This window comes from Nerophis ophidion, linkage group LG04 (assembly GCF_033978795.1).
Source record: "Nerophis ophidion isolate RoL-2023_Sa linkage group LG04, RoL_Noph_v1.0, whole genome shotgun sequence".
In the NCBI taxonomy this organism is placed as follows: domain Eukaryota; kingdom Metazoa; phylum Chordata; class Actinopteri; order Syngnathiformes; family Syngnathidae; genus Nerophis; species Nerophis ophidion.
In genome coordinates this window covers 63,057,390-63,077,346 of record NC_084614.1, presented here as the reverse complement: position 1 = coordinate 63,077,346, position 19,957 = coordinate 63,057,390, and the positions used below count along the sequence as shown (strand labels likewise).

General features: G+C 37.9%; 1 protein-coding gene and 1 long non-coding RNA gene across 3 annotated transcripts in view; one reads left to right on the top strand and one right to left on the bottom strand.

Annotated features, from left to right (window-relative positions):
• The window catches only part of nsg2 (neuronal vesicle trafficking associated 2), a 62,964-nt gene extending 61,097 nt beyond the window's left edge, over positions 1 to 1,867 (top strand). For both annotated transcript variants that reach the window (XM_061898676.1, XM_061898675.1), the window contains exons 6-7: positions 15 to 125; positions 928 to 1,867. In XM_061898676.1, the coding sequence (XP_061754660.1) occupies positions 15 to 125; positions 928 to 1,125 (309 nt within the window). In that variant the 3' untranslated portion in view covers positions 1,126 to 1,867. The remainder of the gene's footprint in view (positions 1 to 14; positions 126 to 927) is intronic.
• The window catches only part of LOC133551698 (uncharacterized), a 170,019-nt gene that overhangs the window by 34,412 nt on the left and 115,650 nt on the right, over positions 1 to 19,957 (bottom strand). The window lies entirely within an intron of this gene.

Sequence of the window (19,957 nt, the reverse complement as noted above, 5' to 3'; positions counted from 1 at the left end):
TGCTCCACCTACAGGTGACCATCTTAATCATCCTGGCCTTGGCCTTCCTCGCCTGTATTGTGTTCCTGGTGGTTTACAAAGCCTTCACCTACGACCACGCCTGCCCAGATGGATTCCTCTATAAGGTAGACAATACTTTGTCTTTGCACAGAGCGTCAGGCTTAAGGTCTTTCCTAATGTAACTCAGTGAAACTATTAGCATTCTCCTGTGCACTGAACTTAAATTAACTTGTACTAAATCTATTTTAGAGTTCGCCAGGGATACTTTACACAGCTATCATGATCACTACTTGTGTTACGACAAACCTATGCAAGAAATACTGCTCAAGTGTAGTACTTGTACAGTGGGAGCAAACAAGTATTTAGTCAGCCACCGATTGTGCAAGTTCTCCCACTTAAAATGATGACAGAGGTCTGTAATTTTCATCATAGGTACACTTCAACTGTGAGAGACAGAATGTGAAAAAACAATCCAGGACTTCACATTGTACGAATTTTAAATATTTTATTTGTAAATTATGGTGGAAAATAAGTATTTGGTAAACCATTCAAAGCTCTCACTGATGGAAGGAGGTTTTGGCTCAAAATCTCACGATACATGGCCTCATTCTTTCTTCCCTTAACACGGATCAGTCGTCCTGTCCCCTTAGCAGAAGAACAGCCCTAAAGCATGATCTTTCCACCCCCATGCTTCACAGTAGGTATGGTGTTCTTGGGATGCAACTCAGTATTCTTCTTCCTTCAAACACGATAGAGTTGAGTTTATACCGAAATGGATACATGGATGATACAGCAGAGGATTGGGAGAATGTCATGTGGTCAGATGAAACCAAAAGAGAACTTTTCGGTATAAACTCAACTTGTCGTAACCTTAACAGTTAACCTTGCAAAAATTTCCAGGCTCATGTTTCATTGTTTGTTTGTCAGCACAAACGGTGCATCCCCGCCTCGCTGGAGGCGTACTACGCCGCGCAGGACGCCAACTCCAGGGGGCGCTTTTACACGGTGATCAGCCATTACAGCATGGCCAAGCAGACCACCTCGCACTCTGTCTCACCCTGGCTGCCTGGCGGGGCCGGGGGGCAGCCGCACGACACCAAACCCCCGAGCGGTGAGGGTCACTGAACGTACACAAACACACACACACACACACACACACACACACACACACACACACACACGGATAGAAGGCCATTAGGGCCTTTAGAGTGCATGCAGTCATTAAACCATTGACTCTTGCAATGATTTTGTCATTGTTGTTAAAACTTACTTCCACACACACACATTTACTCCATGCAGTTGACTTATTATAATTTATTGACTATCAATGACTTTTTTTTTACAGTAGCGTGTGGATGTTTGGTATGTGTGTCAATCACTCAGCTCCTCCTTTACTGTAAACTCCACACTATTTGTATATACAGTATTATATACGCTGAACTTCATATATACACATTGATGATGAGCCATGTCCTTTACTGCCTCTGCTGTCCAAAGTGTGCAACTGCAGGCATGAACCCCTTAACTAAAACATTGCCTAAAAGTGTGCTTTTTCTCGTGTTTCCACATCTTCGAAGAAATGTGCTTGCTTTTTTTTTCTCCCCAGTCGCAATAGTGTCCATTGTTTGTCAATTCTAAATATACTTAACGTATGACTTTTCTGAGCGAGCAAAAAGAATTGCAACTTTTTCCTGTGTTTCATACGTTTATGTGCAAGCTTTGTTTGACGGCAGCGTCAAGAGTGCTTTCTATCAGCCCTTGTGATGTTGTCTGTCCATACAGTGATGTAGCGACACTGTCATTATGAACCCCTGTGCAATCCTCCACCTCTTCTCTTGGTTCAAATAAAAAAATGAAAACACAAGAAGTCTGTTATTGTACCGAAATACAACTTATTCTATTTTTTTTAAGAATCATTTTTTGTCCAAAAAAAAAAACAATTTTCAAAATGTATATTGACATATTGTGAATTCAACACACCTAGTGTTATTTTGAACTGTTCTGTAATTGTCACCATGAAAGTGGGCCATGAGACAATCCTTGCAAGGTCACATGACCTACAGCAGGGGTCGGGAACCTTTTTGGCTGAAAGAGCCATACAAGCCAAATATTTTAGAAAGTATTTCTGTGAGAGCCATATAATATATTTTTTTAACACCAAGTACAATAAATGCGTTCATTTTCAAGTAAGACCAACATTTCTAGAGTATAATAAGTCTCTTATAAGTATTAATAACATTGTTATTCTGAAGCAAACCAACGATAAAATAATTCTTACCGTTAATGCGACTTCTTGAACAGATGCGGTAAAAACCGAATGGATGGATTAAAATGTATGAGAATGTTTTATATTTTGAACGTTATTTTTGACACTGTGATTACCAGCGGAATTATTCATTACTTACGGTGTCAAGCAATGTCTGCTAAGATTTATCTGAGAGCCAGATGCAGTCATCAAAAGAGCCACATCTGGCTCTAGAGCCATAGGTTCCCTACCCCTGACCTACAGTATGTCATCATTTTTATATTTATTTTATTATTTTTTTGTGTAGCTAAGACACAATAAAGACTGACCTCCAAACAGAAAAAAACTGTTACCTAAACAGCAAGGGGTGGTACTTGACACAGGATATGTAAGTCATGACTTAATAGTCCACCGTCATTGGTGATGCAACATCACTATGGTAACCGCGAGGATGCTACTGACCTCTTTACTTAGATGCCAATATTCTAACACGACACATGGTTAGAAGGAAGACAGACTCATTTACTGGAGCATTTTACAAACAATATAGGAACTTTTACAAAAAAATGATGTAACTTGCTACAATAAATGAAGGGGCTATTACAAAATAAAGCAACTCTAACAAAAAATATACGAATTTTCCCCAAAAATATATACATTTTTACCGCAAAAAATATAATTTTTAGACAAAAATATAGGGTTTGTTAGTTTATTTTCTTTTTTACAAAAACATTACAAACATGGTCATTTTTACACAAAAATATAATATTTGTTTTGCAAAAATATAAGAACTTTTTAAAATTAAATCCCTTTAAAAAAAGTTAGGATAGGATACGTTTACAAAAAAAAAGGAACTTTTACAGAAGACATGAACTTTCACTAAAACATATAATAAAAGTTACAGATAATTTAGGAAATGTCATTAAAAAAATATAGGAACTTCTACAAAAACAAATTATTATTTTTCAGTGGGAGGGAATAAAACAACAGACATAATTTAGAATACAGGATCCTAATTTTTATTTAAAGTAAGTAACTATAAGAAAAGAAACAGAAGAATAAAGTCTTATTACAAAGGAATTAGTTTTTTTTATACTGTACGATAAAATAAGGTAATGTATCATTATGAGAAAACATAATTTTACTTCAGTAAATATACTTTACTGATTCCTAATATTAAGACATAGAAAGGGTAATTTACTAAAAAGGAATTATCCATCTCACTGGAACTACAAAAAAGCAAAAGTGGGGGAATGATTTTGATCTTATAGATAGATAGATGGATAGTACTTTATAGTTACAGGAGAATTCCCTCAGGAAAATAAAAAATTCAGCAGCAGTGTGCAGTGTACAGAATTGAGATTGAATTTAGAAAGTAAATAATAGCACCAAATAAGGTAAATGTTCTTATTTTCTTGCTTACTATTTGGCTTTCTGACCAGAGTTGCATGCTTCAAATATTTAATGTAGCTATTGATTTTGCAAAAAAAACCCTCTTTGCTAATTATTTATTTTATTTGCAGGTTAAATATGATCAAATAAAACCAACACAGTATCCATAGTGTCAATACAGACACTGAGTGTGGCACACACTCACTGGGATGTCATTTACCCTTCACTAGGTGATAATGTAACAACAAAACAGTCTTTTTAATGGGTATAATGTTGTTTACGAGGATTTAATAGTAATTGTACATAAGAATATTCCAAGTTGAAACTCGCGCTGCCAAAAGAGCGTTTTTGTTAGGTTTAATGACAACTTTGACAAAATTGCACTCTGTGCCGTGGCTTAAAAAGCTCACAATCCCCCAATAATGAGAAGGGTGCACTGTCTGTGTGTGTGTGTGTTCGCTGACACAAATCTTCCAAGTGATACACGGCTTATGAGTGTGCGTGACTAATAGAAATAGAAGATAATCCTTGGTGTTGCTTGCGTCTGCAACTGCTGCTTCCGAAAGGAGGAGAGCGGCTGCACTGCTTCTTTCAGCAGCAACCCCAAAAAGATAGAAAGACACACGGAGGAGGAGAGATAACGCCGAAAGTCAATTCCAAGCAACAGAGTTCATTTTGCAATCACCATGGCAACAACGAGGATGGGATATGGTCATAATGTAATGTTAGCCAGTCATGCCATAAGAACTGTCCAAATGGCCAAGAATGAAATATGACATCATATTGTGTGAGACACTATACTCATTTAGTATTTTTCAGGGATGATACATTTAGAGCATGGGTGTCAAACTCTGGCCCGCGGGCCAAAACTGGCCCGCCGTGTAATTTAATTTGGCCCTTGAGGCAATATCAATATAGCATTAGAGCTGGCCTGCCGGTGTTATACAGCTTCGGTGCCGCTGTAACACCGCATTCACCCCTCCCGAAAATCTCCCGGGGCAACCATTCTCCCGAATTTCTGCCAATTTCCACCTGGAAAACTATATTAGGGGCGTGCATTTAAGGCACTGCCTTTAGCGTTCTCTACAACCTGTCGTCACGTCCGATTTTTCTCCTTACTAACAGTGTGTCACATAATATTTATGGCTTTTACACACACAAACACACACACGCACACGCACAAGTGAATGCAAGGCGTACTTGGTCAACAGTCATACAGGTCACACTGAGGGTGGCCGTATAAACAACTTTAGCACTCTTACAAATATGCGCCACACTGTGAAACCACACCAAACAAGAATGACAAACACATTTCGGGTGAACATCCACACCGTAACACAACAGAACAAATACCCAGAACCCCTTGCAGCACTAACTCTTCCGGGAAATTCTAGCAAACTGACCAATAATTAACGTTTTATTCACGCATTTTCTCTTGCTACTTCAAAGCTTGAATGTTTGGTTCATTCATTATTGTTATTTTATTTTCAAATGTATTATTAGCCTGTGGAAAAAAAATTATATTTAGCTCAGAAGATTGCAAATAGAAAAAAAGGCAAAACATTTTTATTTAAATTTTATTTGATATGCCATTGATATTTTTTTTATTATTATTATTATTATTATTATTATTTGAAACTGGATTTTGCATGTCACTAAAGTTATATAAGCCTTGCTTGTTCAATATTGCTTGTTCAAACTTGGCCCGCAGCTTTGTTCCGTTTAAAATTTTGGCCCACTCTGTATTTGAGTTCGACACCCCTGATTTAGAGTGTGTCCTCCTCTAACAGACAAGGTTCAACATGGAAACTACACAGTAAAAACACTTTTTATTGGAAGAATTACAACTTCACACTACCCAAAAACAGCAAAACTAAATTAGATCAATATGATGATAATGTAAATAAATGCTATTTGGGAGGAGCTCAGAGTAAAGCCACTTTTCCTCCACATTGAGAGGAGGCAGATGAGGTGGTTCGGGCATCTTTGCATGATGCCCCTGAACGCCTCCCTGGGGTGGTGTTCAGGGCACGTCTGACCGGTAGGAGACCACGGGGAACACCCAGGACATGTTGGAGGGACTATGTCTCCCAGCTGGCCTAGGAATGGCTCAGGACCCCCATGGAAGAGCTAGACGAAGTGGCTGGGGAGAGGGAAGTCTGGGCTTCTCTGCTTAGGCTGCTGCCCCCGTGACCCAATCTTGGATAAGAGGGATGGATACGAAAATGAATGTGGATGCTTGTTTACAGGGTTTATTTATTCATGGGGAGCAAATGTTTTTTGATTAAAAACAAAATATTTGGTGTATTTTTTTTTTAAACAAGGGCCAAACGGTAAAAAATGAATGGATGGAAAATAAAAACATTTTGTGATACATAATAATTTGTAAAGTAAATTAAACTATGGGGGTAGAAATAAAGGAAAAAGGTTTCTTAAAAATAAATATAAATTGGTATAAGAGTAGTAATTAGTAAAATACAATAACCCTGTTAAGACATATAAATGGTCAAACAAGCAAATACAAATTTTAAATAAAAAACAGATTACAAAAGCATTCAAACAAATATTTTTAGATTGAAAAATGATTGAATTTGGAGGTAAGTAATGTTTTAGAGTAGAAAAATCCTAAATTTGAACATGTTTTTTTAGATCAAAAATGGAACATATTTTTAGAGGTAAGTATAGTTTCATATATATATGTATATATATATATATATGTATATATATATATATATATATATATATATATATATATATATATATATATATATATATATATATATATATATAATGTGATTTTAGAATAAAACATGAACATATATATTTTTATAATTAAAAATAACTTATTTACAACTAATTTGGAGGCATGTATTCAAATCCTTTTTTTTAAATACATTTTTAGACCTTAACATTTGGAGGTCTGGGTTTAAAAAAAAAAAAAAAGATTATTTAGAAACATTTTGGATTTTTTTTAAACAAAATACTACAATTAGCGATACAGTCTAATATTAAAGTCAAATGTTCATAATATATCTTATTAACCTATGGCATTTATAACCTACTCTATTAAAATTATGTTTGTACACATTATCGTTCCTGTGGTTCTAATTGGGTGAAATCGGGGACTTTGGGTACTAAATTTCATGCCAACTAACATGTGCTGCTATAACAAAGTTCCTTGAATCTTTTTCAGTGCGATTAGTTTAGGCAATAAATAAATGCTGCTTTCTCCTAAGACACTTCTGAACAGCATCTTTACTGTGTCTTTACAATAACTACAGTGACACCCTCTGGACATTTGATGTTAGTAAAGAACTAAATCTGGCTTTAGTTGTTCTGCTTTAATACAACAAATTAATCACATTTCTTTTAAACAAACAATGAGATTGTGTGTACTGCTACGAAATTAGGGTTGTGTCACTTTTATTAGTTCTAAAATAAACTGTACTATCTATACATATTAGGTTTAATTTTTTATTATATATAAGTATATATATATATACATATATATATATATATATACATATATATATATATATATATATATATATATATATATATATATATATATATATATATATATATATATATATATATATATATATATATTAGGGGTCTGGGAAAAAAATTGATTCAAATTTGAATCGTGATTCTCACGTTGTGCGATTCAGAATCGATTGTCTTTTTTTTTAATCGATTTTTTTAGTTTTTTTATTTTTATTTGATTTTTTTATCAAAAAAAATATATTTTCTTAATTTCTAAAGTTAAAAAAAAAATGAAAAAAGATATCGCTTATTCAGTACTTTAACAGAATTGGAAATGCACTTATTTATTATATGTCCATATCATATCCATTTATCACATACTATTTTATGACAAATTAAATATTTTCAATCTATTTATTATAAAAAACAATTTAAGTCATTTCAGTTAGTCAAAACATATATATATACATACATATATATATATATATATATATATATATATATATATATATATATATATATATATATATATATATATATATATATATATATATATATATATATATATATTTACACCATGAATTGATTAACGTGGACCCAGACCTAAACAAGTTGAAAAACTTATTCAGGTGTTACCATTTAGTGCTCAATTGTACGGAATATGTACTGAACTGTGCAATCTACTAATAAAAGTATCAATCAATCAAAAAAAAACATGTATATATACATATATATACATATATATATATATATGTATATATATACATATATATATACATATATATATATATGTACATATATATATATATACATATATATACATATATTCATATATATATACATATATATATATATATATATATTCATATATATACATATATATATATATATATATATATGTATATATATATATATATATATGTATGTATATATATATACACTTCACCCTTGCTCCTGATGGGTGCTGGTTGGCGCCTTGCATGGCAGCTCCCTCCATCAGTGTGTGAATGTGTGTGTGAATGGGTAAATGTGGAAGTAGTGTCAAAGCGCTTTGAGTACCTTGAAGGTAGAAAAGCGCTATACAAGTACAACCCATTTATCATTTATATATACATATATATATACATATATATATATATATATGTATATATATATGGCTTCACGGTGGAAGAGGGGTTAGTGCGTCTGCCTCACAATACGAAGTTCCTGCAGTCCTGGGTTCAAATCCAGGCTCGGGATCTTTCTGTGTGGAGTTTGCATGTTCTCCCCGTGAATGCGTGGGTTCCCTCCGGGTACTCCGGCTTCCTCCCACCTCCAAAAACATGCACCTGGGGATAGGTTGATTGGCAACACTAAATTGGCCCTAGTGTGTGAATGTGAGTGTGAATGTTGTCTGTCTATCTGTGTGGGCCCTGCGATGAGGTGGCGACTTGTCCAGGTTGTAGCTGAGATAGGCGCCAGCGCCCCCCGCGGTAGAAATGGATGGATGGATGGATATATATATATATATATATATATGCTCCTCTCTTAGCTGCCACCTTATTGTGTTAGAGGAGTTTGCGTGTCCCAATGATCCAAGGAGCTATGTTGTCCGGGAGGCCCCTGGTAGGGTCTCCCAAGGCAAACAGGTTCTAGGTGAGGGATCAGACAAAGAGCAGCTCGAAGACCTCTATAAAGAAGAAAAAACATGGAGCCAGGCCCGGAGGTGGGGCATGATGGCGAGCGCCTGGTGGCCGGGCCTGTTCCCATGGGGCCCGGCCGGGCACAGCCCGAAGAGGCAACGTGGGTCACCCCTCCAATGGGCTCACCACCCATAGCAGGGGCCATAGAGGTCGGGTGCTATGTGAGCTTGGTGGCAACCGAAGGCAGGGCACTTGGCGGTCTGATCCTCGGCTACAGAACCTATTTCTTGGGACGTGGAACGTCACCTCACTGGGGGGGAAAGAGCCTGAGCTAGTGCGCGAAGTCGAGAAGTTCCGGCTGGATATAGTCGGACTTACTTCAACGCACAGCAAGGGCTCTGGAACCACTTCTCTCGAGAGGGACTGGACCCTCTTCCACTCTGGCATTGCCAGCAGTGAGAGGCGACGGGCTGGGGTGGCAATTCTTGTTTTCCCCCCGGCTCAAAGCCTGCACGTTGGAGTTCAACCCGGTGGACGGAAGGGTAGCCTCCCTCCGCCTTCGGGTGGGGGGACGGGTCATGACTGTTGTTTGTGCTTACGCACCAAACGGCTGTTCAGAGTACCCACCCTTTTTGGGTACACTCGAGGGAGTACTGGAAAGTGCTCCCCCGGGTGATTCCCTTGTCCTACTAGGGGACTTCAACGCTCACGTTGGCAACGACAGTGAAACCTGGAGAGGCGTGATTGGGAAGAATGGCCGCCCGGATCTGAACCCGAGTGGTGTTTTGTTATTGGACTTTTGTGCTCGTCACAGTTTGTCCATAACAAACACCATGTTCAAACATAAGGGTGTCCATATGTGCACTTGGCACCAGGACACCCTAGGCCACAGTTCTATGATCGACTTTGTAGTTGTGTCATCGGATTTGCGGCCTCATGTTTTTGACACTCGGGTGAAGAGAGGGGCGGAGCTTTCTACTGATCACCACCTGGTGGTTAGTTGGCTGCGATGGTGGGGGAGGATGCCGGACAGACCTGGGAGGCCCAAACGCATTGTGAGGGTCTGCTGGGAACGTCTGGCAGAGTCTCCTGTCAGAGAAAGTTTCAATTCCCACTTTGAACTTTGAACATGTCACAAGGGAGGTGCTGGACATTGAGTCCGAGTGGACCATGTTCCGCACCTCTATTGTCGTGGTGGCTGATCAGAACTGTGGCCGCAAGGTAGTTGGTGTTTGTCGGGGCGGCAATCCTAAAACCCCTTGGTGGACACCAGCGGTGAGGGATGCCGTCAAGCTGAAGAAGGAGTCCTATCGGGTCCTTTTGGCTCATAGGACTCCGGAGGCAGTGGACAGGTACCGACAGGCCAAGCCGTGTGCAGCTTCAGCGGTCGCGGAGGCAAAAACTCGGACATGGGAGGAGTTCGGGGAAGCCATGGAAAACGACTTCCGGACGGCTTCGAAGCGATTCTGGACCACCATCCGCCGCCTCAGGAAGGGGAAGCAGTGCACTATCAACACCGTGTATGGTGCGGATGGTGTTCTGCTGACCTCAACTGCGGATGTTGTGGATAGGTGGAAGGAATACTTCAAAGACCTCCTCAATCCCACCAACACGTCTTCCTATGAGGAAGCAGTGCCTGGGGAATCTGTGGTGGACTCTCCTATTTCTGGGGCTGAGGTCGCTGAGGTAGTTAAAAAGCTCCTCGGTGGCTAGGCCCCAGGGGTGGATGAGACCCGCCCGGAGTTCCTTAAGGCTCTGGATGCTGTGGGGCTGTCTTGGTTGACAAGACTCTGCAGCATCGCGTGGACATCGGGGGCGGTACCTCTGGATTGGCAGACCGGGGTGGTGGTTCCTCTCTTTAAGAAGGGGGACCGGAGGGTGTGTTCCAACTATCGTGGGATCACACTCCTCAGCCTTCCCGGTAAGGTTTATTCAGGTGTACTGGAGAGGAGGCTACGCTGGCTAGTCGAACCTCGGATTCAGGACGAACAGTGTGGTCTTTGTCCTGGTCGTGGAACTGTGGACCAGCTCTATACTCTCGGCAGGGTTCTTGAGGGTGCATGGGAGTTTGCCCAACCAGTCTACATGTGCTTTGTGGACTTGGAGAAGGCATTCGACCGTGTCCCTCGGGAAGTCCTGTGGGGAGTGCTCAGAGAGTATGGGGTATCGGACTGTCTTATTGTGGCGGTCCACTCCCTGTACGATCAGTGCCAGAGCTTGGTCCGCATTGCCGGCAGTAAGTCGAACACATTTCCAGTGAGGGTTGGACTCCGCCAAGGCTGTCCTTTGTCACCGATTCTGTTCATAACTTTTATGGACAGAATTTCTAGGCGCAGTCAAGGCGTTGAGGGGTTCCGGTTTGGTGACCGCAGGATTAGGTCTCTGCTTTTTGCAGATGATGTGGTCCTGATGGCTTCATCTGACCGGGATCTTCAGCTCTCACTGGATCGGTTCGCAGCCGAGTGTGAAGCGACCGGAATGAGAATCAGCACCTCCAAGTCCGAGTCCATGGTTCTCGCCCAGAAAAGGGTGGAATGCCATCTCCGGGTTGGGGAGGAGACCCTTCCCCAAGTGGAGGAGTTCAAGTACCTAGGAGTCTTGTTCACGAGTGGGGGAAGAGTGGATCGTGAGATTGACAGGCGGATCGGTGCGGTGTCTTCAGTAATGCGGACGTTGTACCGATCCGTTGTGGTGAAGAAGGAGCTGAGCCGGAGGGCAAAGCTCTCAATTTACCGGTCGATCTACGTTCCCATCCTCACCTATGGTCATGAGCTTTGGGTCATGACCGAAAGGATAAGATCACGGGTACAAGCGGCCGAAATGAGTTTCCTCCGCCGGGTTGTGGGGCTCTCCCTTACAGATAGGGTGAGAAGCTCTGCCATCCGGGAGGAACTCAAAGTAAAGCCGATGCTCCTCCACATCGAGAGGAGCCAGATGAGGTGGTTCGGGCATCTGGTCAGGATGCCAACCGAACGCCTCCCTAGGGAGGTGTTTAGGGCACGTCCAACTGGCAGGAGGCCACGGGGAAGACCCAGGACACGTTGGGAAGACTATGTCTCCCGGCTGGCCTGGGAACGCCTCGGAATCCCCCGGGAAGAGTTAGACGAAATGGCTGGGGAGAGGGAAGTCTGGGTTTCCCTGCTTAGGCTGCTGCCCCCGCGACCCGACCTCGGATAAGCGGAGGAAGATAGATGGATAGATGTATATATATATATATATATATATATATATATATATATATATATATATATATATATATATATACATATATATATATATATATATATATGTATATATATATATATATATGTATATATATATATATATATATATATATATATATATGGGCTTCACGGTGGCAGAGGGTTAGTGCGTCTGCCTCACAATACGAAGGTACAGCGGTCCTGGGTTAAATCCCAGGCTCGGCATCTTTCAGTGTGGAGTTTGCATGTTCTCCCCGCGAATGTATGGGCTTCCTCCCACTTCCAAAGACATGCACCTGGGGATAGGTTGATTGGCAACACTAAATTGGCCCTAGTGTGTGAATGTGAGTGTGAATGTTGTCTATCTGTGTTGGCCCTGCGATGAGGTGGCGACTTGTCCAGGGTGTACCCCGCCTTTCGCCTGATTGTAGCTGAGATAGGCACCCCCCCACAACCCCAAAAGGGAAAGAGCGGTATGGATGGATATATATATATATATATATATATATATATATATATATATATATATATATATATATATATATATATATATATATATATATATATATATATATATATATATATATATTCATTGATAAATACACATATTTGATTAGGTTCAAACAATTGAAACGATAATTAAATATAATATATAATATAATATATAGGTCCATTAAAAAATATATATTTTTTTACTCGAGACACATACTGTTATTACTGCAGCGCCTGTTTTGGCCCGAAGAGGGCACTGTTTCCCAACCAGCGGTAGATACGGTAGATCTACCCCCCCCCCCCCCCCCCCTCCCTGTATAAGAACTACACAACACTGAGTTCATATAAATAAATGATTGAAAGTGGAAGTGGAAGAAAGCTTCAGTCATCTTCAGTAAGCATGACGTGGCCCGAACACATGAGGACAGTGAGTGTTGTTACATGGAAAAGCAACAGGGACATGTTGCACTGATGATAGCAGGGTGAACACTTGCACAGGACTACATAGTTGACCTGAAAACAGAGGTGGTTCTGGTGGAAAGAAACTTTCTTGCCTGGAAAACAGGTGCTGGAAGTCCATCCAAAGATATGATGTCGGTGCACAACCTCTTTGATTCAGAATTTTTGCACTTGCAAAACCTTATTTGCTTCAAACTTGTTGTTACTGTATTAGAATTACACAGCAAATACTGAAACAATCGAAATGGTTAAAAAGCAATATTGTTAGTCTCTTGTCATTACTTTAATGGTAATTTAAGGCATTTAGGCCACATGTGTGAAATTTTAAGCTCACAGGCCACACCTGGGCAGTAGGGATTGATGATATGGATTATCACAATAACCTGCCATTTACGGTGAAAACGATAAAAGTGAAAATACGAAACACACATAGAACTTTTTGACGATGAGTCTGTCAGTGCATCTAATCTTCAGAACCCCCAAAACTCTACTCTAAAATAACAATTACGCTCTTAAACTATATCAATTAAGTGTAGGTAGCACATACACTGCAAAGCTGTAGCAGTATTCTGTCAGCAATATTATAGACATATATATTTTTATACAGTATTTTGAGTTTTATATTTCAAAGCAATGAGATACCGTTATGATGCGACTTCAGCGGGAACTCTCCCACGTTCCAGTCGGGTAACAGCGAATAATGATCATCTTTATTCACCAAAATAGATGGTTATAAAATAAATTGTTGACAAATGAGCAGAAACAGGTGAAAATTATATATATATATATATATATATATATATATATATATATATATATATTTATACATATATACATACTGTATATATATTTATAATATACATATATACATGGCCTTCACGGTGGAAGTGCGTCTGCCTCACAATACAAAGGTCCTGCAGTCCTGGGTTTAATCCAGGCTCGGGATCTTTCTGTGTGGAGTTTGCATGTTCTCCCTGTGAATGTGTGGGTTCCCTCCGGGTACTCCGGCTTCCTCTCACCTCCAAAGACATGCACCTGGGGATAGGTTGATTGGCAACACTAAATTGGCCCTAGTGTGTGAATGTGAGTGTGAATGTTGTCTGTCTATCTGTGTTGGCCCTGCGATGAGGTGGCAACTTGTCCAGGGTGTACACCGCCTTCCGCCCGATTGTAGCTGAGATAGGTGCCAGCGCCCCCCGCGACCCCAAAAGGGAATAAGCGGTAGGAAATGGATGGATGGACATATATACATTAATATACTGTGTATATATATATATATATATATATATATATATATATATATATATATATATATATATATATATATATATATATACATATATACACATATGTATATTATACATACATACATACATACATATATATATATATATATATACATATATATATATATATATATAGGTATATATATATATATATATATATATATATATATATATATATATATATATATATATATATACATATATATATATATATATATATAAGGGCTGCAAATCTTTGGGTGTCCCACGATTCGATTCAATATCGATTCTTGGGGTCGCGATTCGATTATAAATCAATTTTTTCGATTCAACGCGATTCTTTATTCAAAAACTATATTTTTCCTATTCGAAACGATTCTGTATTCATTCAATACATAGGATTTCAGCAGGATCTACCCCAGTCTGCTGACATGCAAGCAGAATTGTTGATTTTTAAAAAAAGATTTTTTAATCGTAAAGGACAATGTTTTATCAACTGATTGCAATAATGTACATTTGTTTTAACTATTAAACGAACAAAAAACATGACTTGTTTTATCTTTGGGAAAACATTGGACACAGTGTGTTGTCAAGCTTATGAGATGCGATGCAAGTGTAAGCCACTGTGACACTATTGTTCTTTTTTTTAATTTTTATAAATGTCTAATGATAACGTCAATGAGGGATTTTTAATCACTGCTATGTTGAAATTATAACTAATATTGATACTGTCGTGGATAATATTCATTTTTGTTTCACTTCTTCTGATTTGTTCTGTGTCGTGTTTGTGTCTCCTCAATTGCTGTGTTTATTCAAATCTCAACCGCCTTAATGAAAACGATCCTAAATTTTTGTTTAGTACGGTAGCATCGCTAACCCAACAAGGGACTCCTTCCAGTAGCTCCACCCACTCGGCAGATGACTTTATGCAATTCTTTAATAAGAAAATTGACCTCATTAGAAAGGAGATTAAAGACAATGCGTCCCAGCTACAACGGGGTTCTATTAACACTGATACGATTGTGTATACGGCGGATACTGCAAATATCCAAAAGAGTTTCTCTCGTTTTGATGAAATAACATTAGAAGATTTTTTACAACGTGTAAATGGAATAAAACAAACAACATTTTTACTTGACCCACTTCCTGGGAAACTTATCAAGGAGCTCTTTGTATTATTAGGTCCATCAGTGCTAAAGATTATAAACTTATCACTTTCCTCTGGCACTGTTCTCCTACCATTCAAAAAAGCGGTTATTCATCCTTTCCTTAAAATACCTAACCTCGATCCTGACCTCATGGTAAACTACTGACCTGTGTCTCACCTTCCCTTTATTTCGAAAATCCTCGGAAGAATTGTTGCAGAGCAGCTAAATGAACACTTACCGTCTAACAATTTCTGAGAGACCTTTCAATCCGGTTTCAGGGCAAATCACTCAACAGAGACAGCCCTCGCAAAAATGACTAATGATCTATTGCTAACGATGGATTCTGCCCACATATGCGGTCCTCTCCAAGGTTTTTCCATAGTCATCATTGTCACTGTCACCAACGTCCCACTGGGGTGAGTTTTCCTTGCCCTTATGTGGGCTCTACCGAGGATGTTGTTGTGTTTTGTGCAGCCCTTTGAGACACTGCTGATTTAGGGGTATATAAATAAACATTGATTGATTATTGCAGTTCTGAGGGTTGGTTTTGGAATTGGATTGCATTGTTATGGTATTGCTGTGTACTTTGTTGGATTGATAAATGAAAAAATATATAAATAAAAAAAATAGATGGATAAATAAATTGATTTTTTAAAAATGAGAATCGATTCTGAATCGCACAACGTGAGAATCGCGATTCAAATTCGAATCAATCTTTTCATATATATATATATATATAAATATATTTTACTTGGTGAATTCTAGCTGTAAATATACTCTTCCCCTCTAAACCACGCACCCAACCATTTTCCTCAAATGGTGCACTAACATCATGTGGTATATTTATTTTTTTACATATAGCATCATCGACAAAGATGAAAATAATTGCTATTGCAGCATGTAGTGGACACATTTAGAACAGCAGTTTATTTCATTCAAAAGTTTTGGTTTGACACCCCTGGGTTGTATTATTATTTATTTAAAGTCATATTCCTGCATATTTATTAAAAAAACCTCTGCAATGTTGTGTAAAAATCACACCAAAGCCCCCCTAAAATAGGCCTAACAACGGCAATGTATGCAACTATTGACATGTGGCGCTTTGGAGGTTTCCATTTCATTATGAACTGAAACAATCAAACCCTGAAAATATTAACGAGCACAATGGGGCCACAAAAAAGGCCAAAGCATGTCGGCTCATCCTGGGAGCAATAATAATGAGTCCCGTGACCTGCAGGTTAAGTGTCAGTCCCCACAAAGCAACACAAAACTGGTTCTTCAGCAGGAAACTGACTCACAGCGAGTCAAACCTTCATAACGGCAACAACGGCTCGGGTTTCGTGGTTTAGTCACAAAGGCCAAAACTAAACAATAACACCAAAGTGTCTGTGAAGGAGACATTGTATCTCATCTGTTTCATCGCTACAAGACATCTGATCTGCCGACTCCTTGTGTTTAGTGGAGAAAACTAATGTGCTGTGATGACAGACAACTTGTCCACAATTGAAATACTGTACAGCAAATGAATACTGTGTGGTTATCTTCTGTGTCCTACTACACAATTGTCACACACTCATGTACTGTTTGAATTCAGCTACAAGCGACTAAAAAAAATGTCCATGATTTAGAGACTTGACTACTCTTTAATCATTGCTGTGGTTTAAAAGGCAGGATGGGACTTTTCAAACAAGCTATTAAGCCTCCCACTGGCCTCTGTTTACGTGCGTTCATTGCTGCCATTAAGAAAACATATGTCTTTTAACACTACATTTGGAGATACAAATTTGTATGATTCCCCAAAAAATACTAAGGCATGGAGATATAAATGGGTGTTTGTTTATTACATATAAAAAATTAGGTTTTTATTGTGAATGTGTTTTTTTTTTTTTGGAATAAAGCAAATTATAGCAAAAACCAAACAGAAACGAAATCGAAAACGTTTGAAGAGGCATGTATTTTTTTCATTAAAAACTCCTACATTTTACGGATATTTTCTTATATTAAATAAAAAAAAAAAAAAAGCACAACAATTTAGAGACGCGTGTATTTTACATCCACAAACAAATCCCCAACTTTCACAGATACGTGTTTTTTAAGCAAATTATAGCAAAAACAAACCAAAAACATGGGAACAAATTGTAGAGGCTTGTGTTTGTCATTTTTTTTTAAATCCAGAATTTTAATGATACATGTTTTTTTTTCATCTATCTTCCATCCATCTTCTTCCGCTTATCCGAGGTCGGGTCGCGGGGGCAACAGCCTAAGCAGGGAGACCCAGACTTCCCTCTCCCCAGCCACTTTGTCTAGCTCTTCCCGGGGGATCCCGAGGCGTTCCCAGGCCAGCCGGGAGACATAGTCTTCCCAACGTGTCCTGGGTCTTCCCCGTGGCCTCCTACCGGTTGGACGTGCCCTAAACACCTCCCTAGGGAGGCGTTAGGGTGGCATCCTGACCAGATGCCCGAACCACCTCATCTGGCTCCTCTCGATGTGAAGGAGCAGCGGCTTTACTTTGAGTTCCTCCCGGATGGCAGAACTTCTCACCCTATCTCTAAGGGAGAGCCCCGCCACACGGCGGAGGAAACTCATTTCGGCCGCTTGTACCCGTGATCTTATCCTTTCGGTCATGACCCAAAGCTCATGACCTTCATTTTTATTTAATTAGAAGGAAAAAAATGTAACAAATTTGGAGATGCATGTTTTCTCAAATTTTAAATAAAATGCTCAACTTTTTCAAATGCATTTTTTTAAAGCAAATTGTAGCAAAAACAAAACAAAAAAATTGAAAAAAAATTGGAGAAGCATGTATTTGAAAAAACTCACATATTTTATAAGTGTCATGCCTGCTAATCAGGTTTTATGTTTGATCATGTTTTGTTTTTGGACTCTTGCTTCACGTTTTGCATTTTCTGGTTTTGTTTGTTTCCATGCCAACCCATTGATTTTCACCTTGCCATCCTAGTCACGCCCCGTCCCTCAGCTCTCACACCTGCTTCTCATTACCACTGCTACTATTTAAGGATTTTACTTTCCGTCCATCAGTCTGGGATTTTTGCATGTGCTTGCCTTCATGCCTTCACGATTACCTGCTACGCACCCTGCTAGCCATGCCCCTTGTTTCGGTCACAGTAAGTGTTTTTGTTTTAGTTGTTCATAGTTCTGCCACAGTGCAAGTTTAAGTTTATAGTTTATCGTGTTTCATGCCATCGAGCAGGTGTTTCGTTTTCCTGTTTGTATTTTTGTAGCCAAGTTTTGTACTTCTTTGTGAGCGCCCTTAGTTCGTTTATTTTTGTATTTAGTGGTCAAATAAACAACCATGTACTTACACTCTCGTCTAGCTCGTCCCGTATCCTCTCTGCATTGAAGAAGCAAAAATAATCCATGTCCAGGTGTGACAATAAGTACATAATTTTTTGTTAAATGAAAAAAAATCTTAAAAAATTGATGTTTGCATTTCATAATTTGTTGAAAAAAAATCTTAAATCTTCGCAGATAGATTTTTTCCCCAAATTCAAATATAGCAAAAATACAACGATAAAATTGAAATAAATTGCAAAGGCATGTATTTTTTCATTTTAAAACTCCTAAATTTTACAGATGTTTTTTTTAGTAAATTAAAACAAAACAAGAATAATCATAACAATTTGGAGATGCATGTATTTTCTAATAAAGACACATTTCTAACTTTTGCAGATACATGATTTTTAAGAAAAAATATTAGTAAACAAAAACATTTGAAAAAATATGTATGTTTTCATTTTAAAATATACATTTTAGAGGTATGTTTTTTTAAAAATTACTGGTTGAATTAAAAAGAAATCAGAAAAATTTGCACAGCCTGTATTTTGTAATTTACAAAAAATACACAACTATTGCATCCACATATAAATGTTTTAATTATAGCAAAAAAACAACAAACAAAAAAATAAAAAATTTGGAGATCCATGCATTTTTTTAATTAAAAAAAACTCCTATCAGTAATAATTTTTCATTAAATTAAAAGAAATTCTTAAAAATATATAGTTGCGTGTATTTTTTAATTCATAAATAAAATCCATAATGTTGCAGATATATATATTTTTTTATATATCGCAAAAACAAAACAAAAACTGGAAAAAAAAACTGTAAATATATGTATTTTTATCTAGAAAAACCTCTCCTAAATTTTACAGATGTTTTCTTCTATTAAATTAAAAGAAAACAAACAATAAAATCATAAAATATTGGAGAGGCATGTTTTTTCTATTGAAGAAAAAAATCCTAAACTTTTGTAGACATAATTTTTGAAAGAAAATTATTGCAAAACAAAACAAAATATGTGAAAAATTGGAGACTGATGTATATATTTTTTATATTTAAAAAACTCTTAAATTTTATAAATACAAAAATATTTAACGTTTGCATATACTGTAAATTGTATTTTTTTAAATTAAATTAAAGAAAAACAACAAAACCATTAAATTAATTTGGACTGGCTTTTTTTTTTTCTTTCTTTCTTTTTCTTTTTTTTTACAAAAAATACCAAACTTTTGCATGTATTTTTTTATATTAATTTAAAACAAAAATTTAGATGCATGCATACTTTTCCATTCTATTTACACACACTTAAACACACGTGCACACATACTGACTCACACTTAAACACATA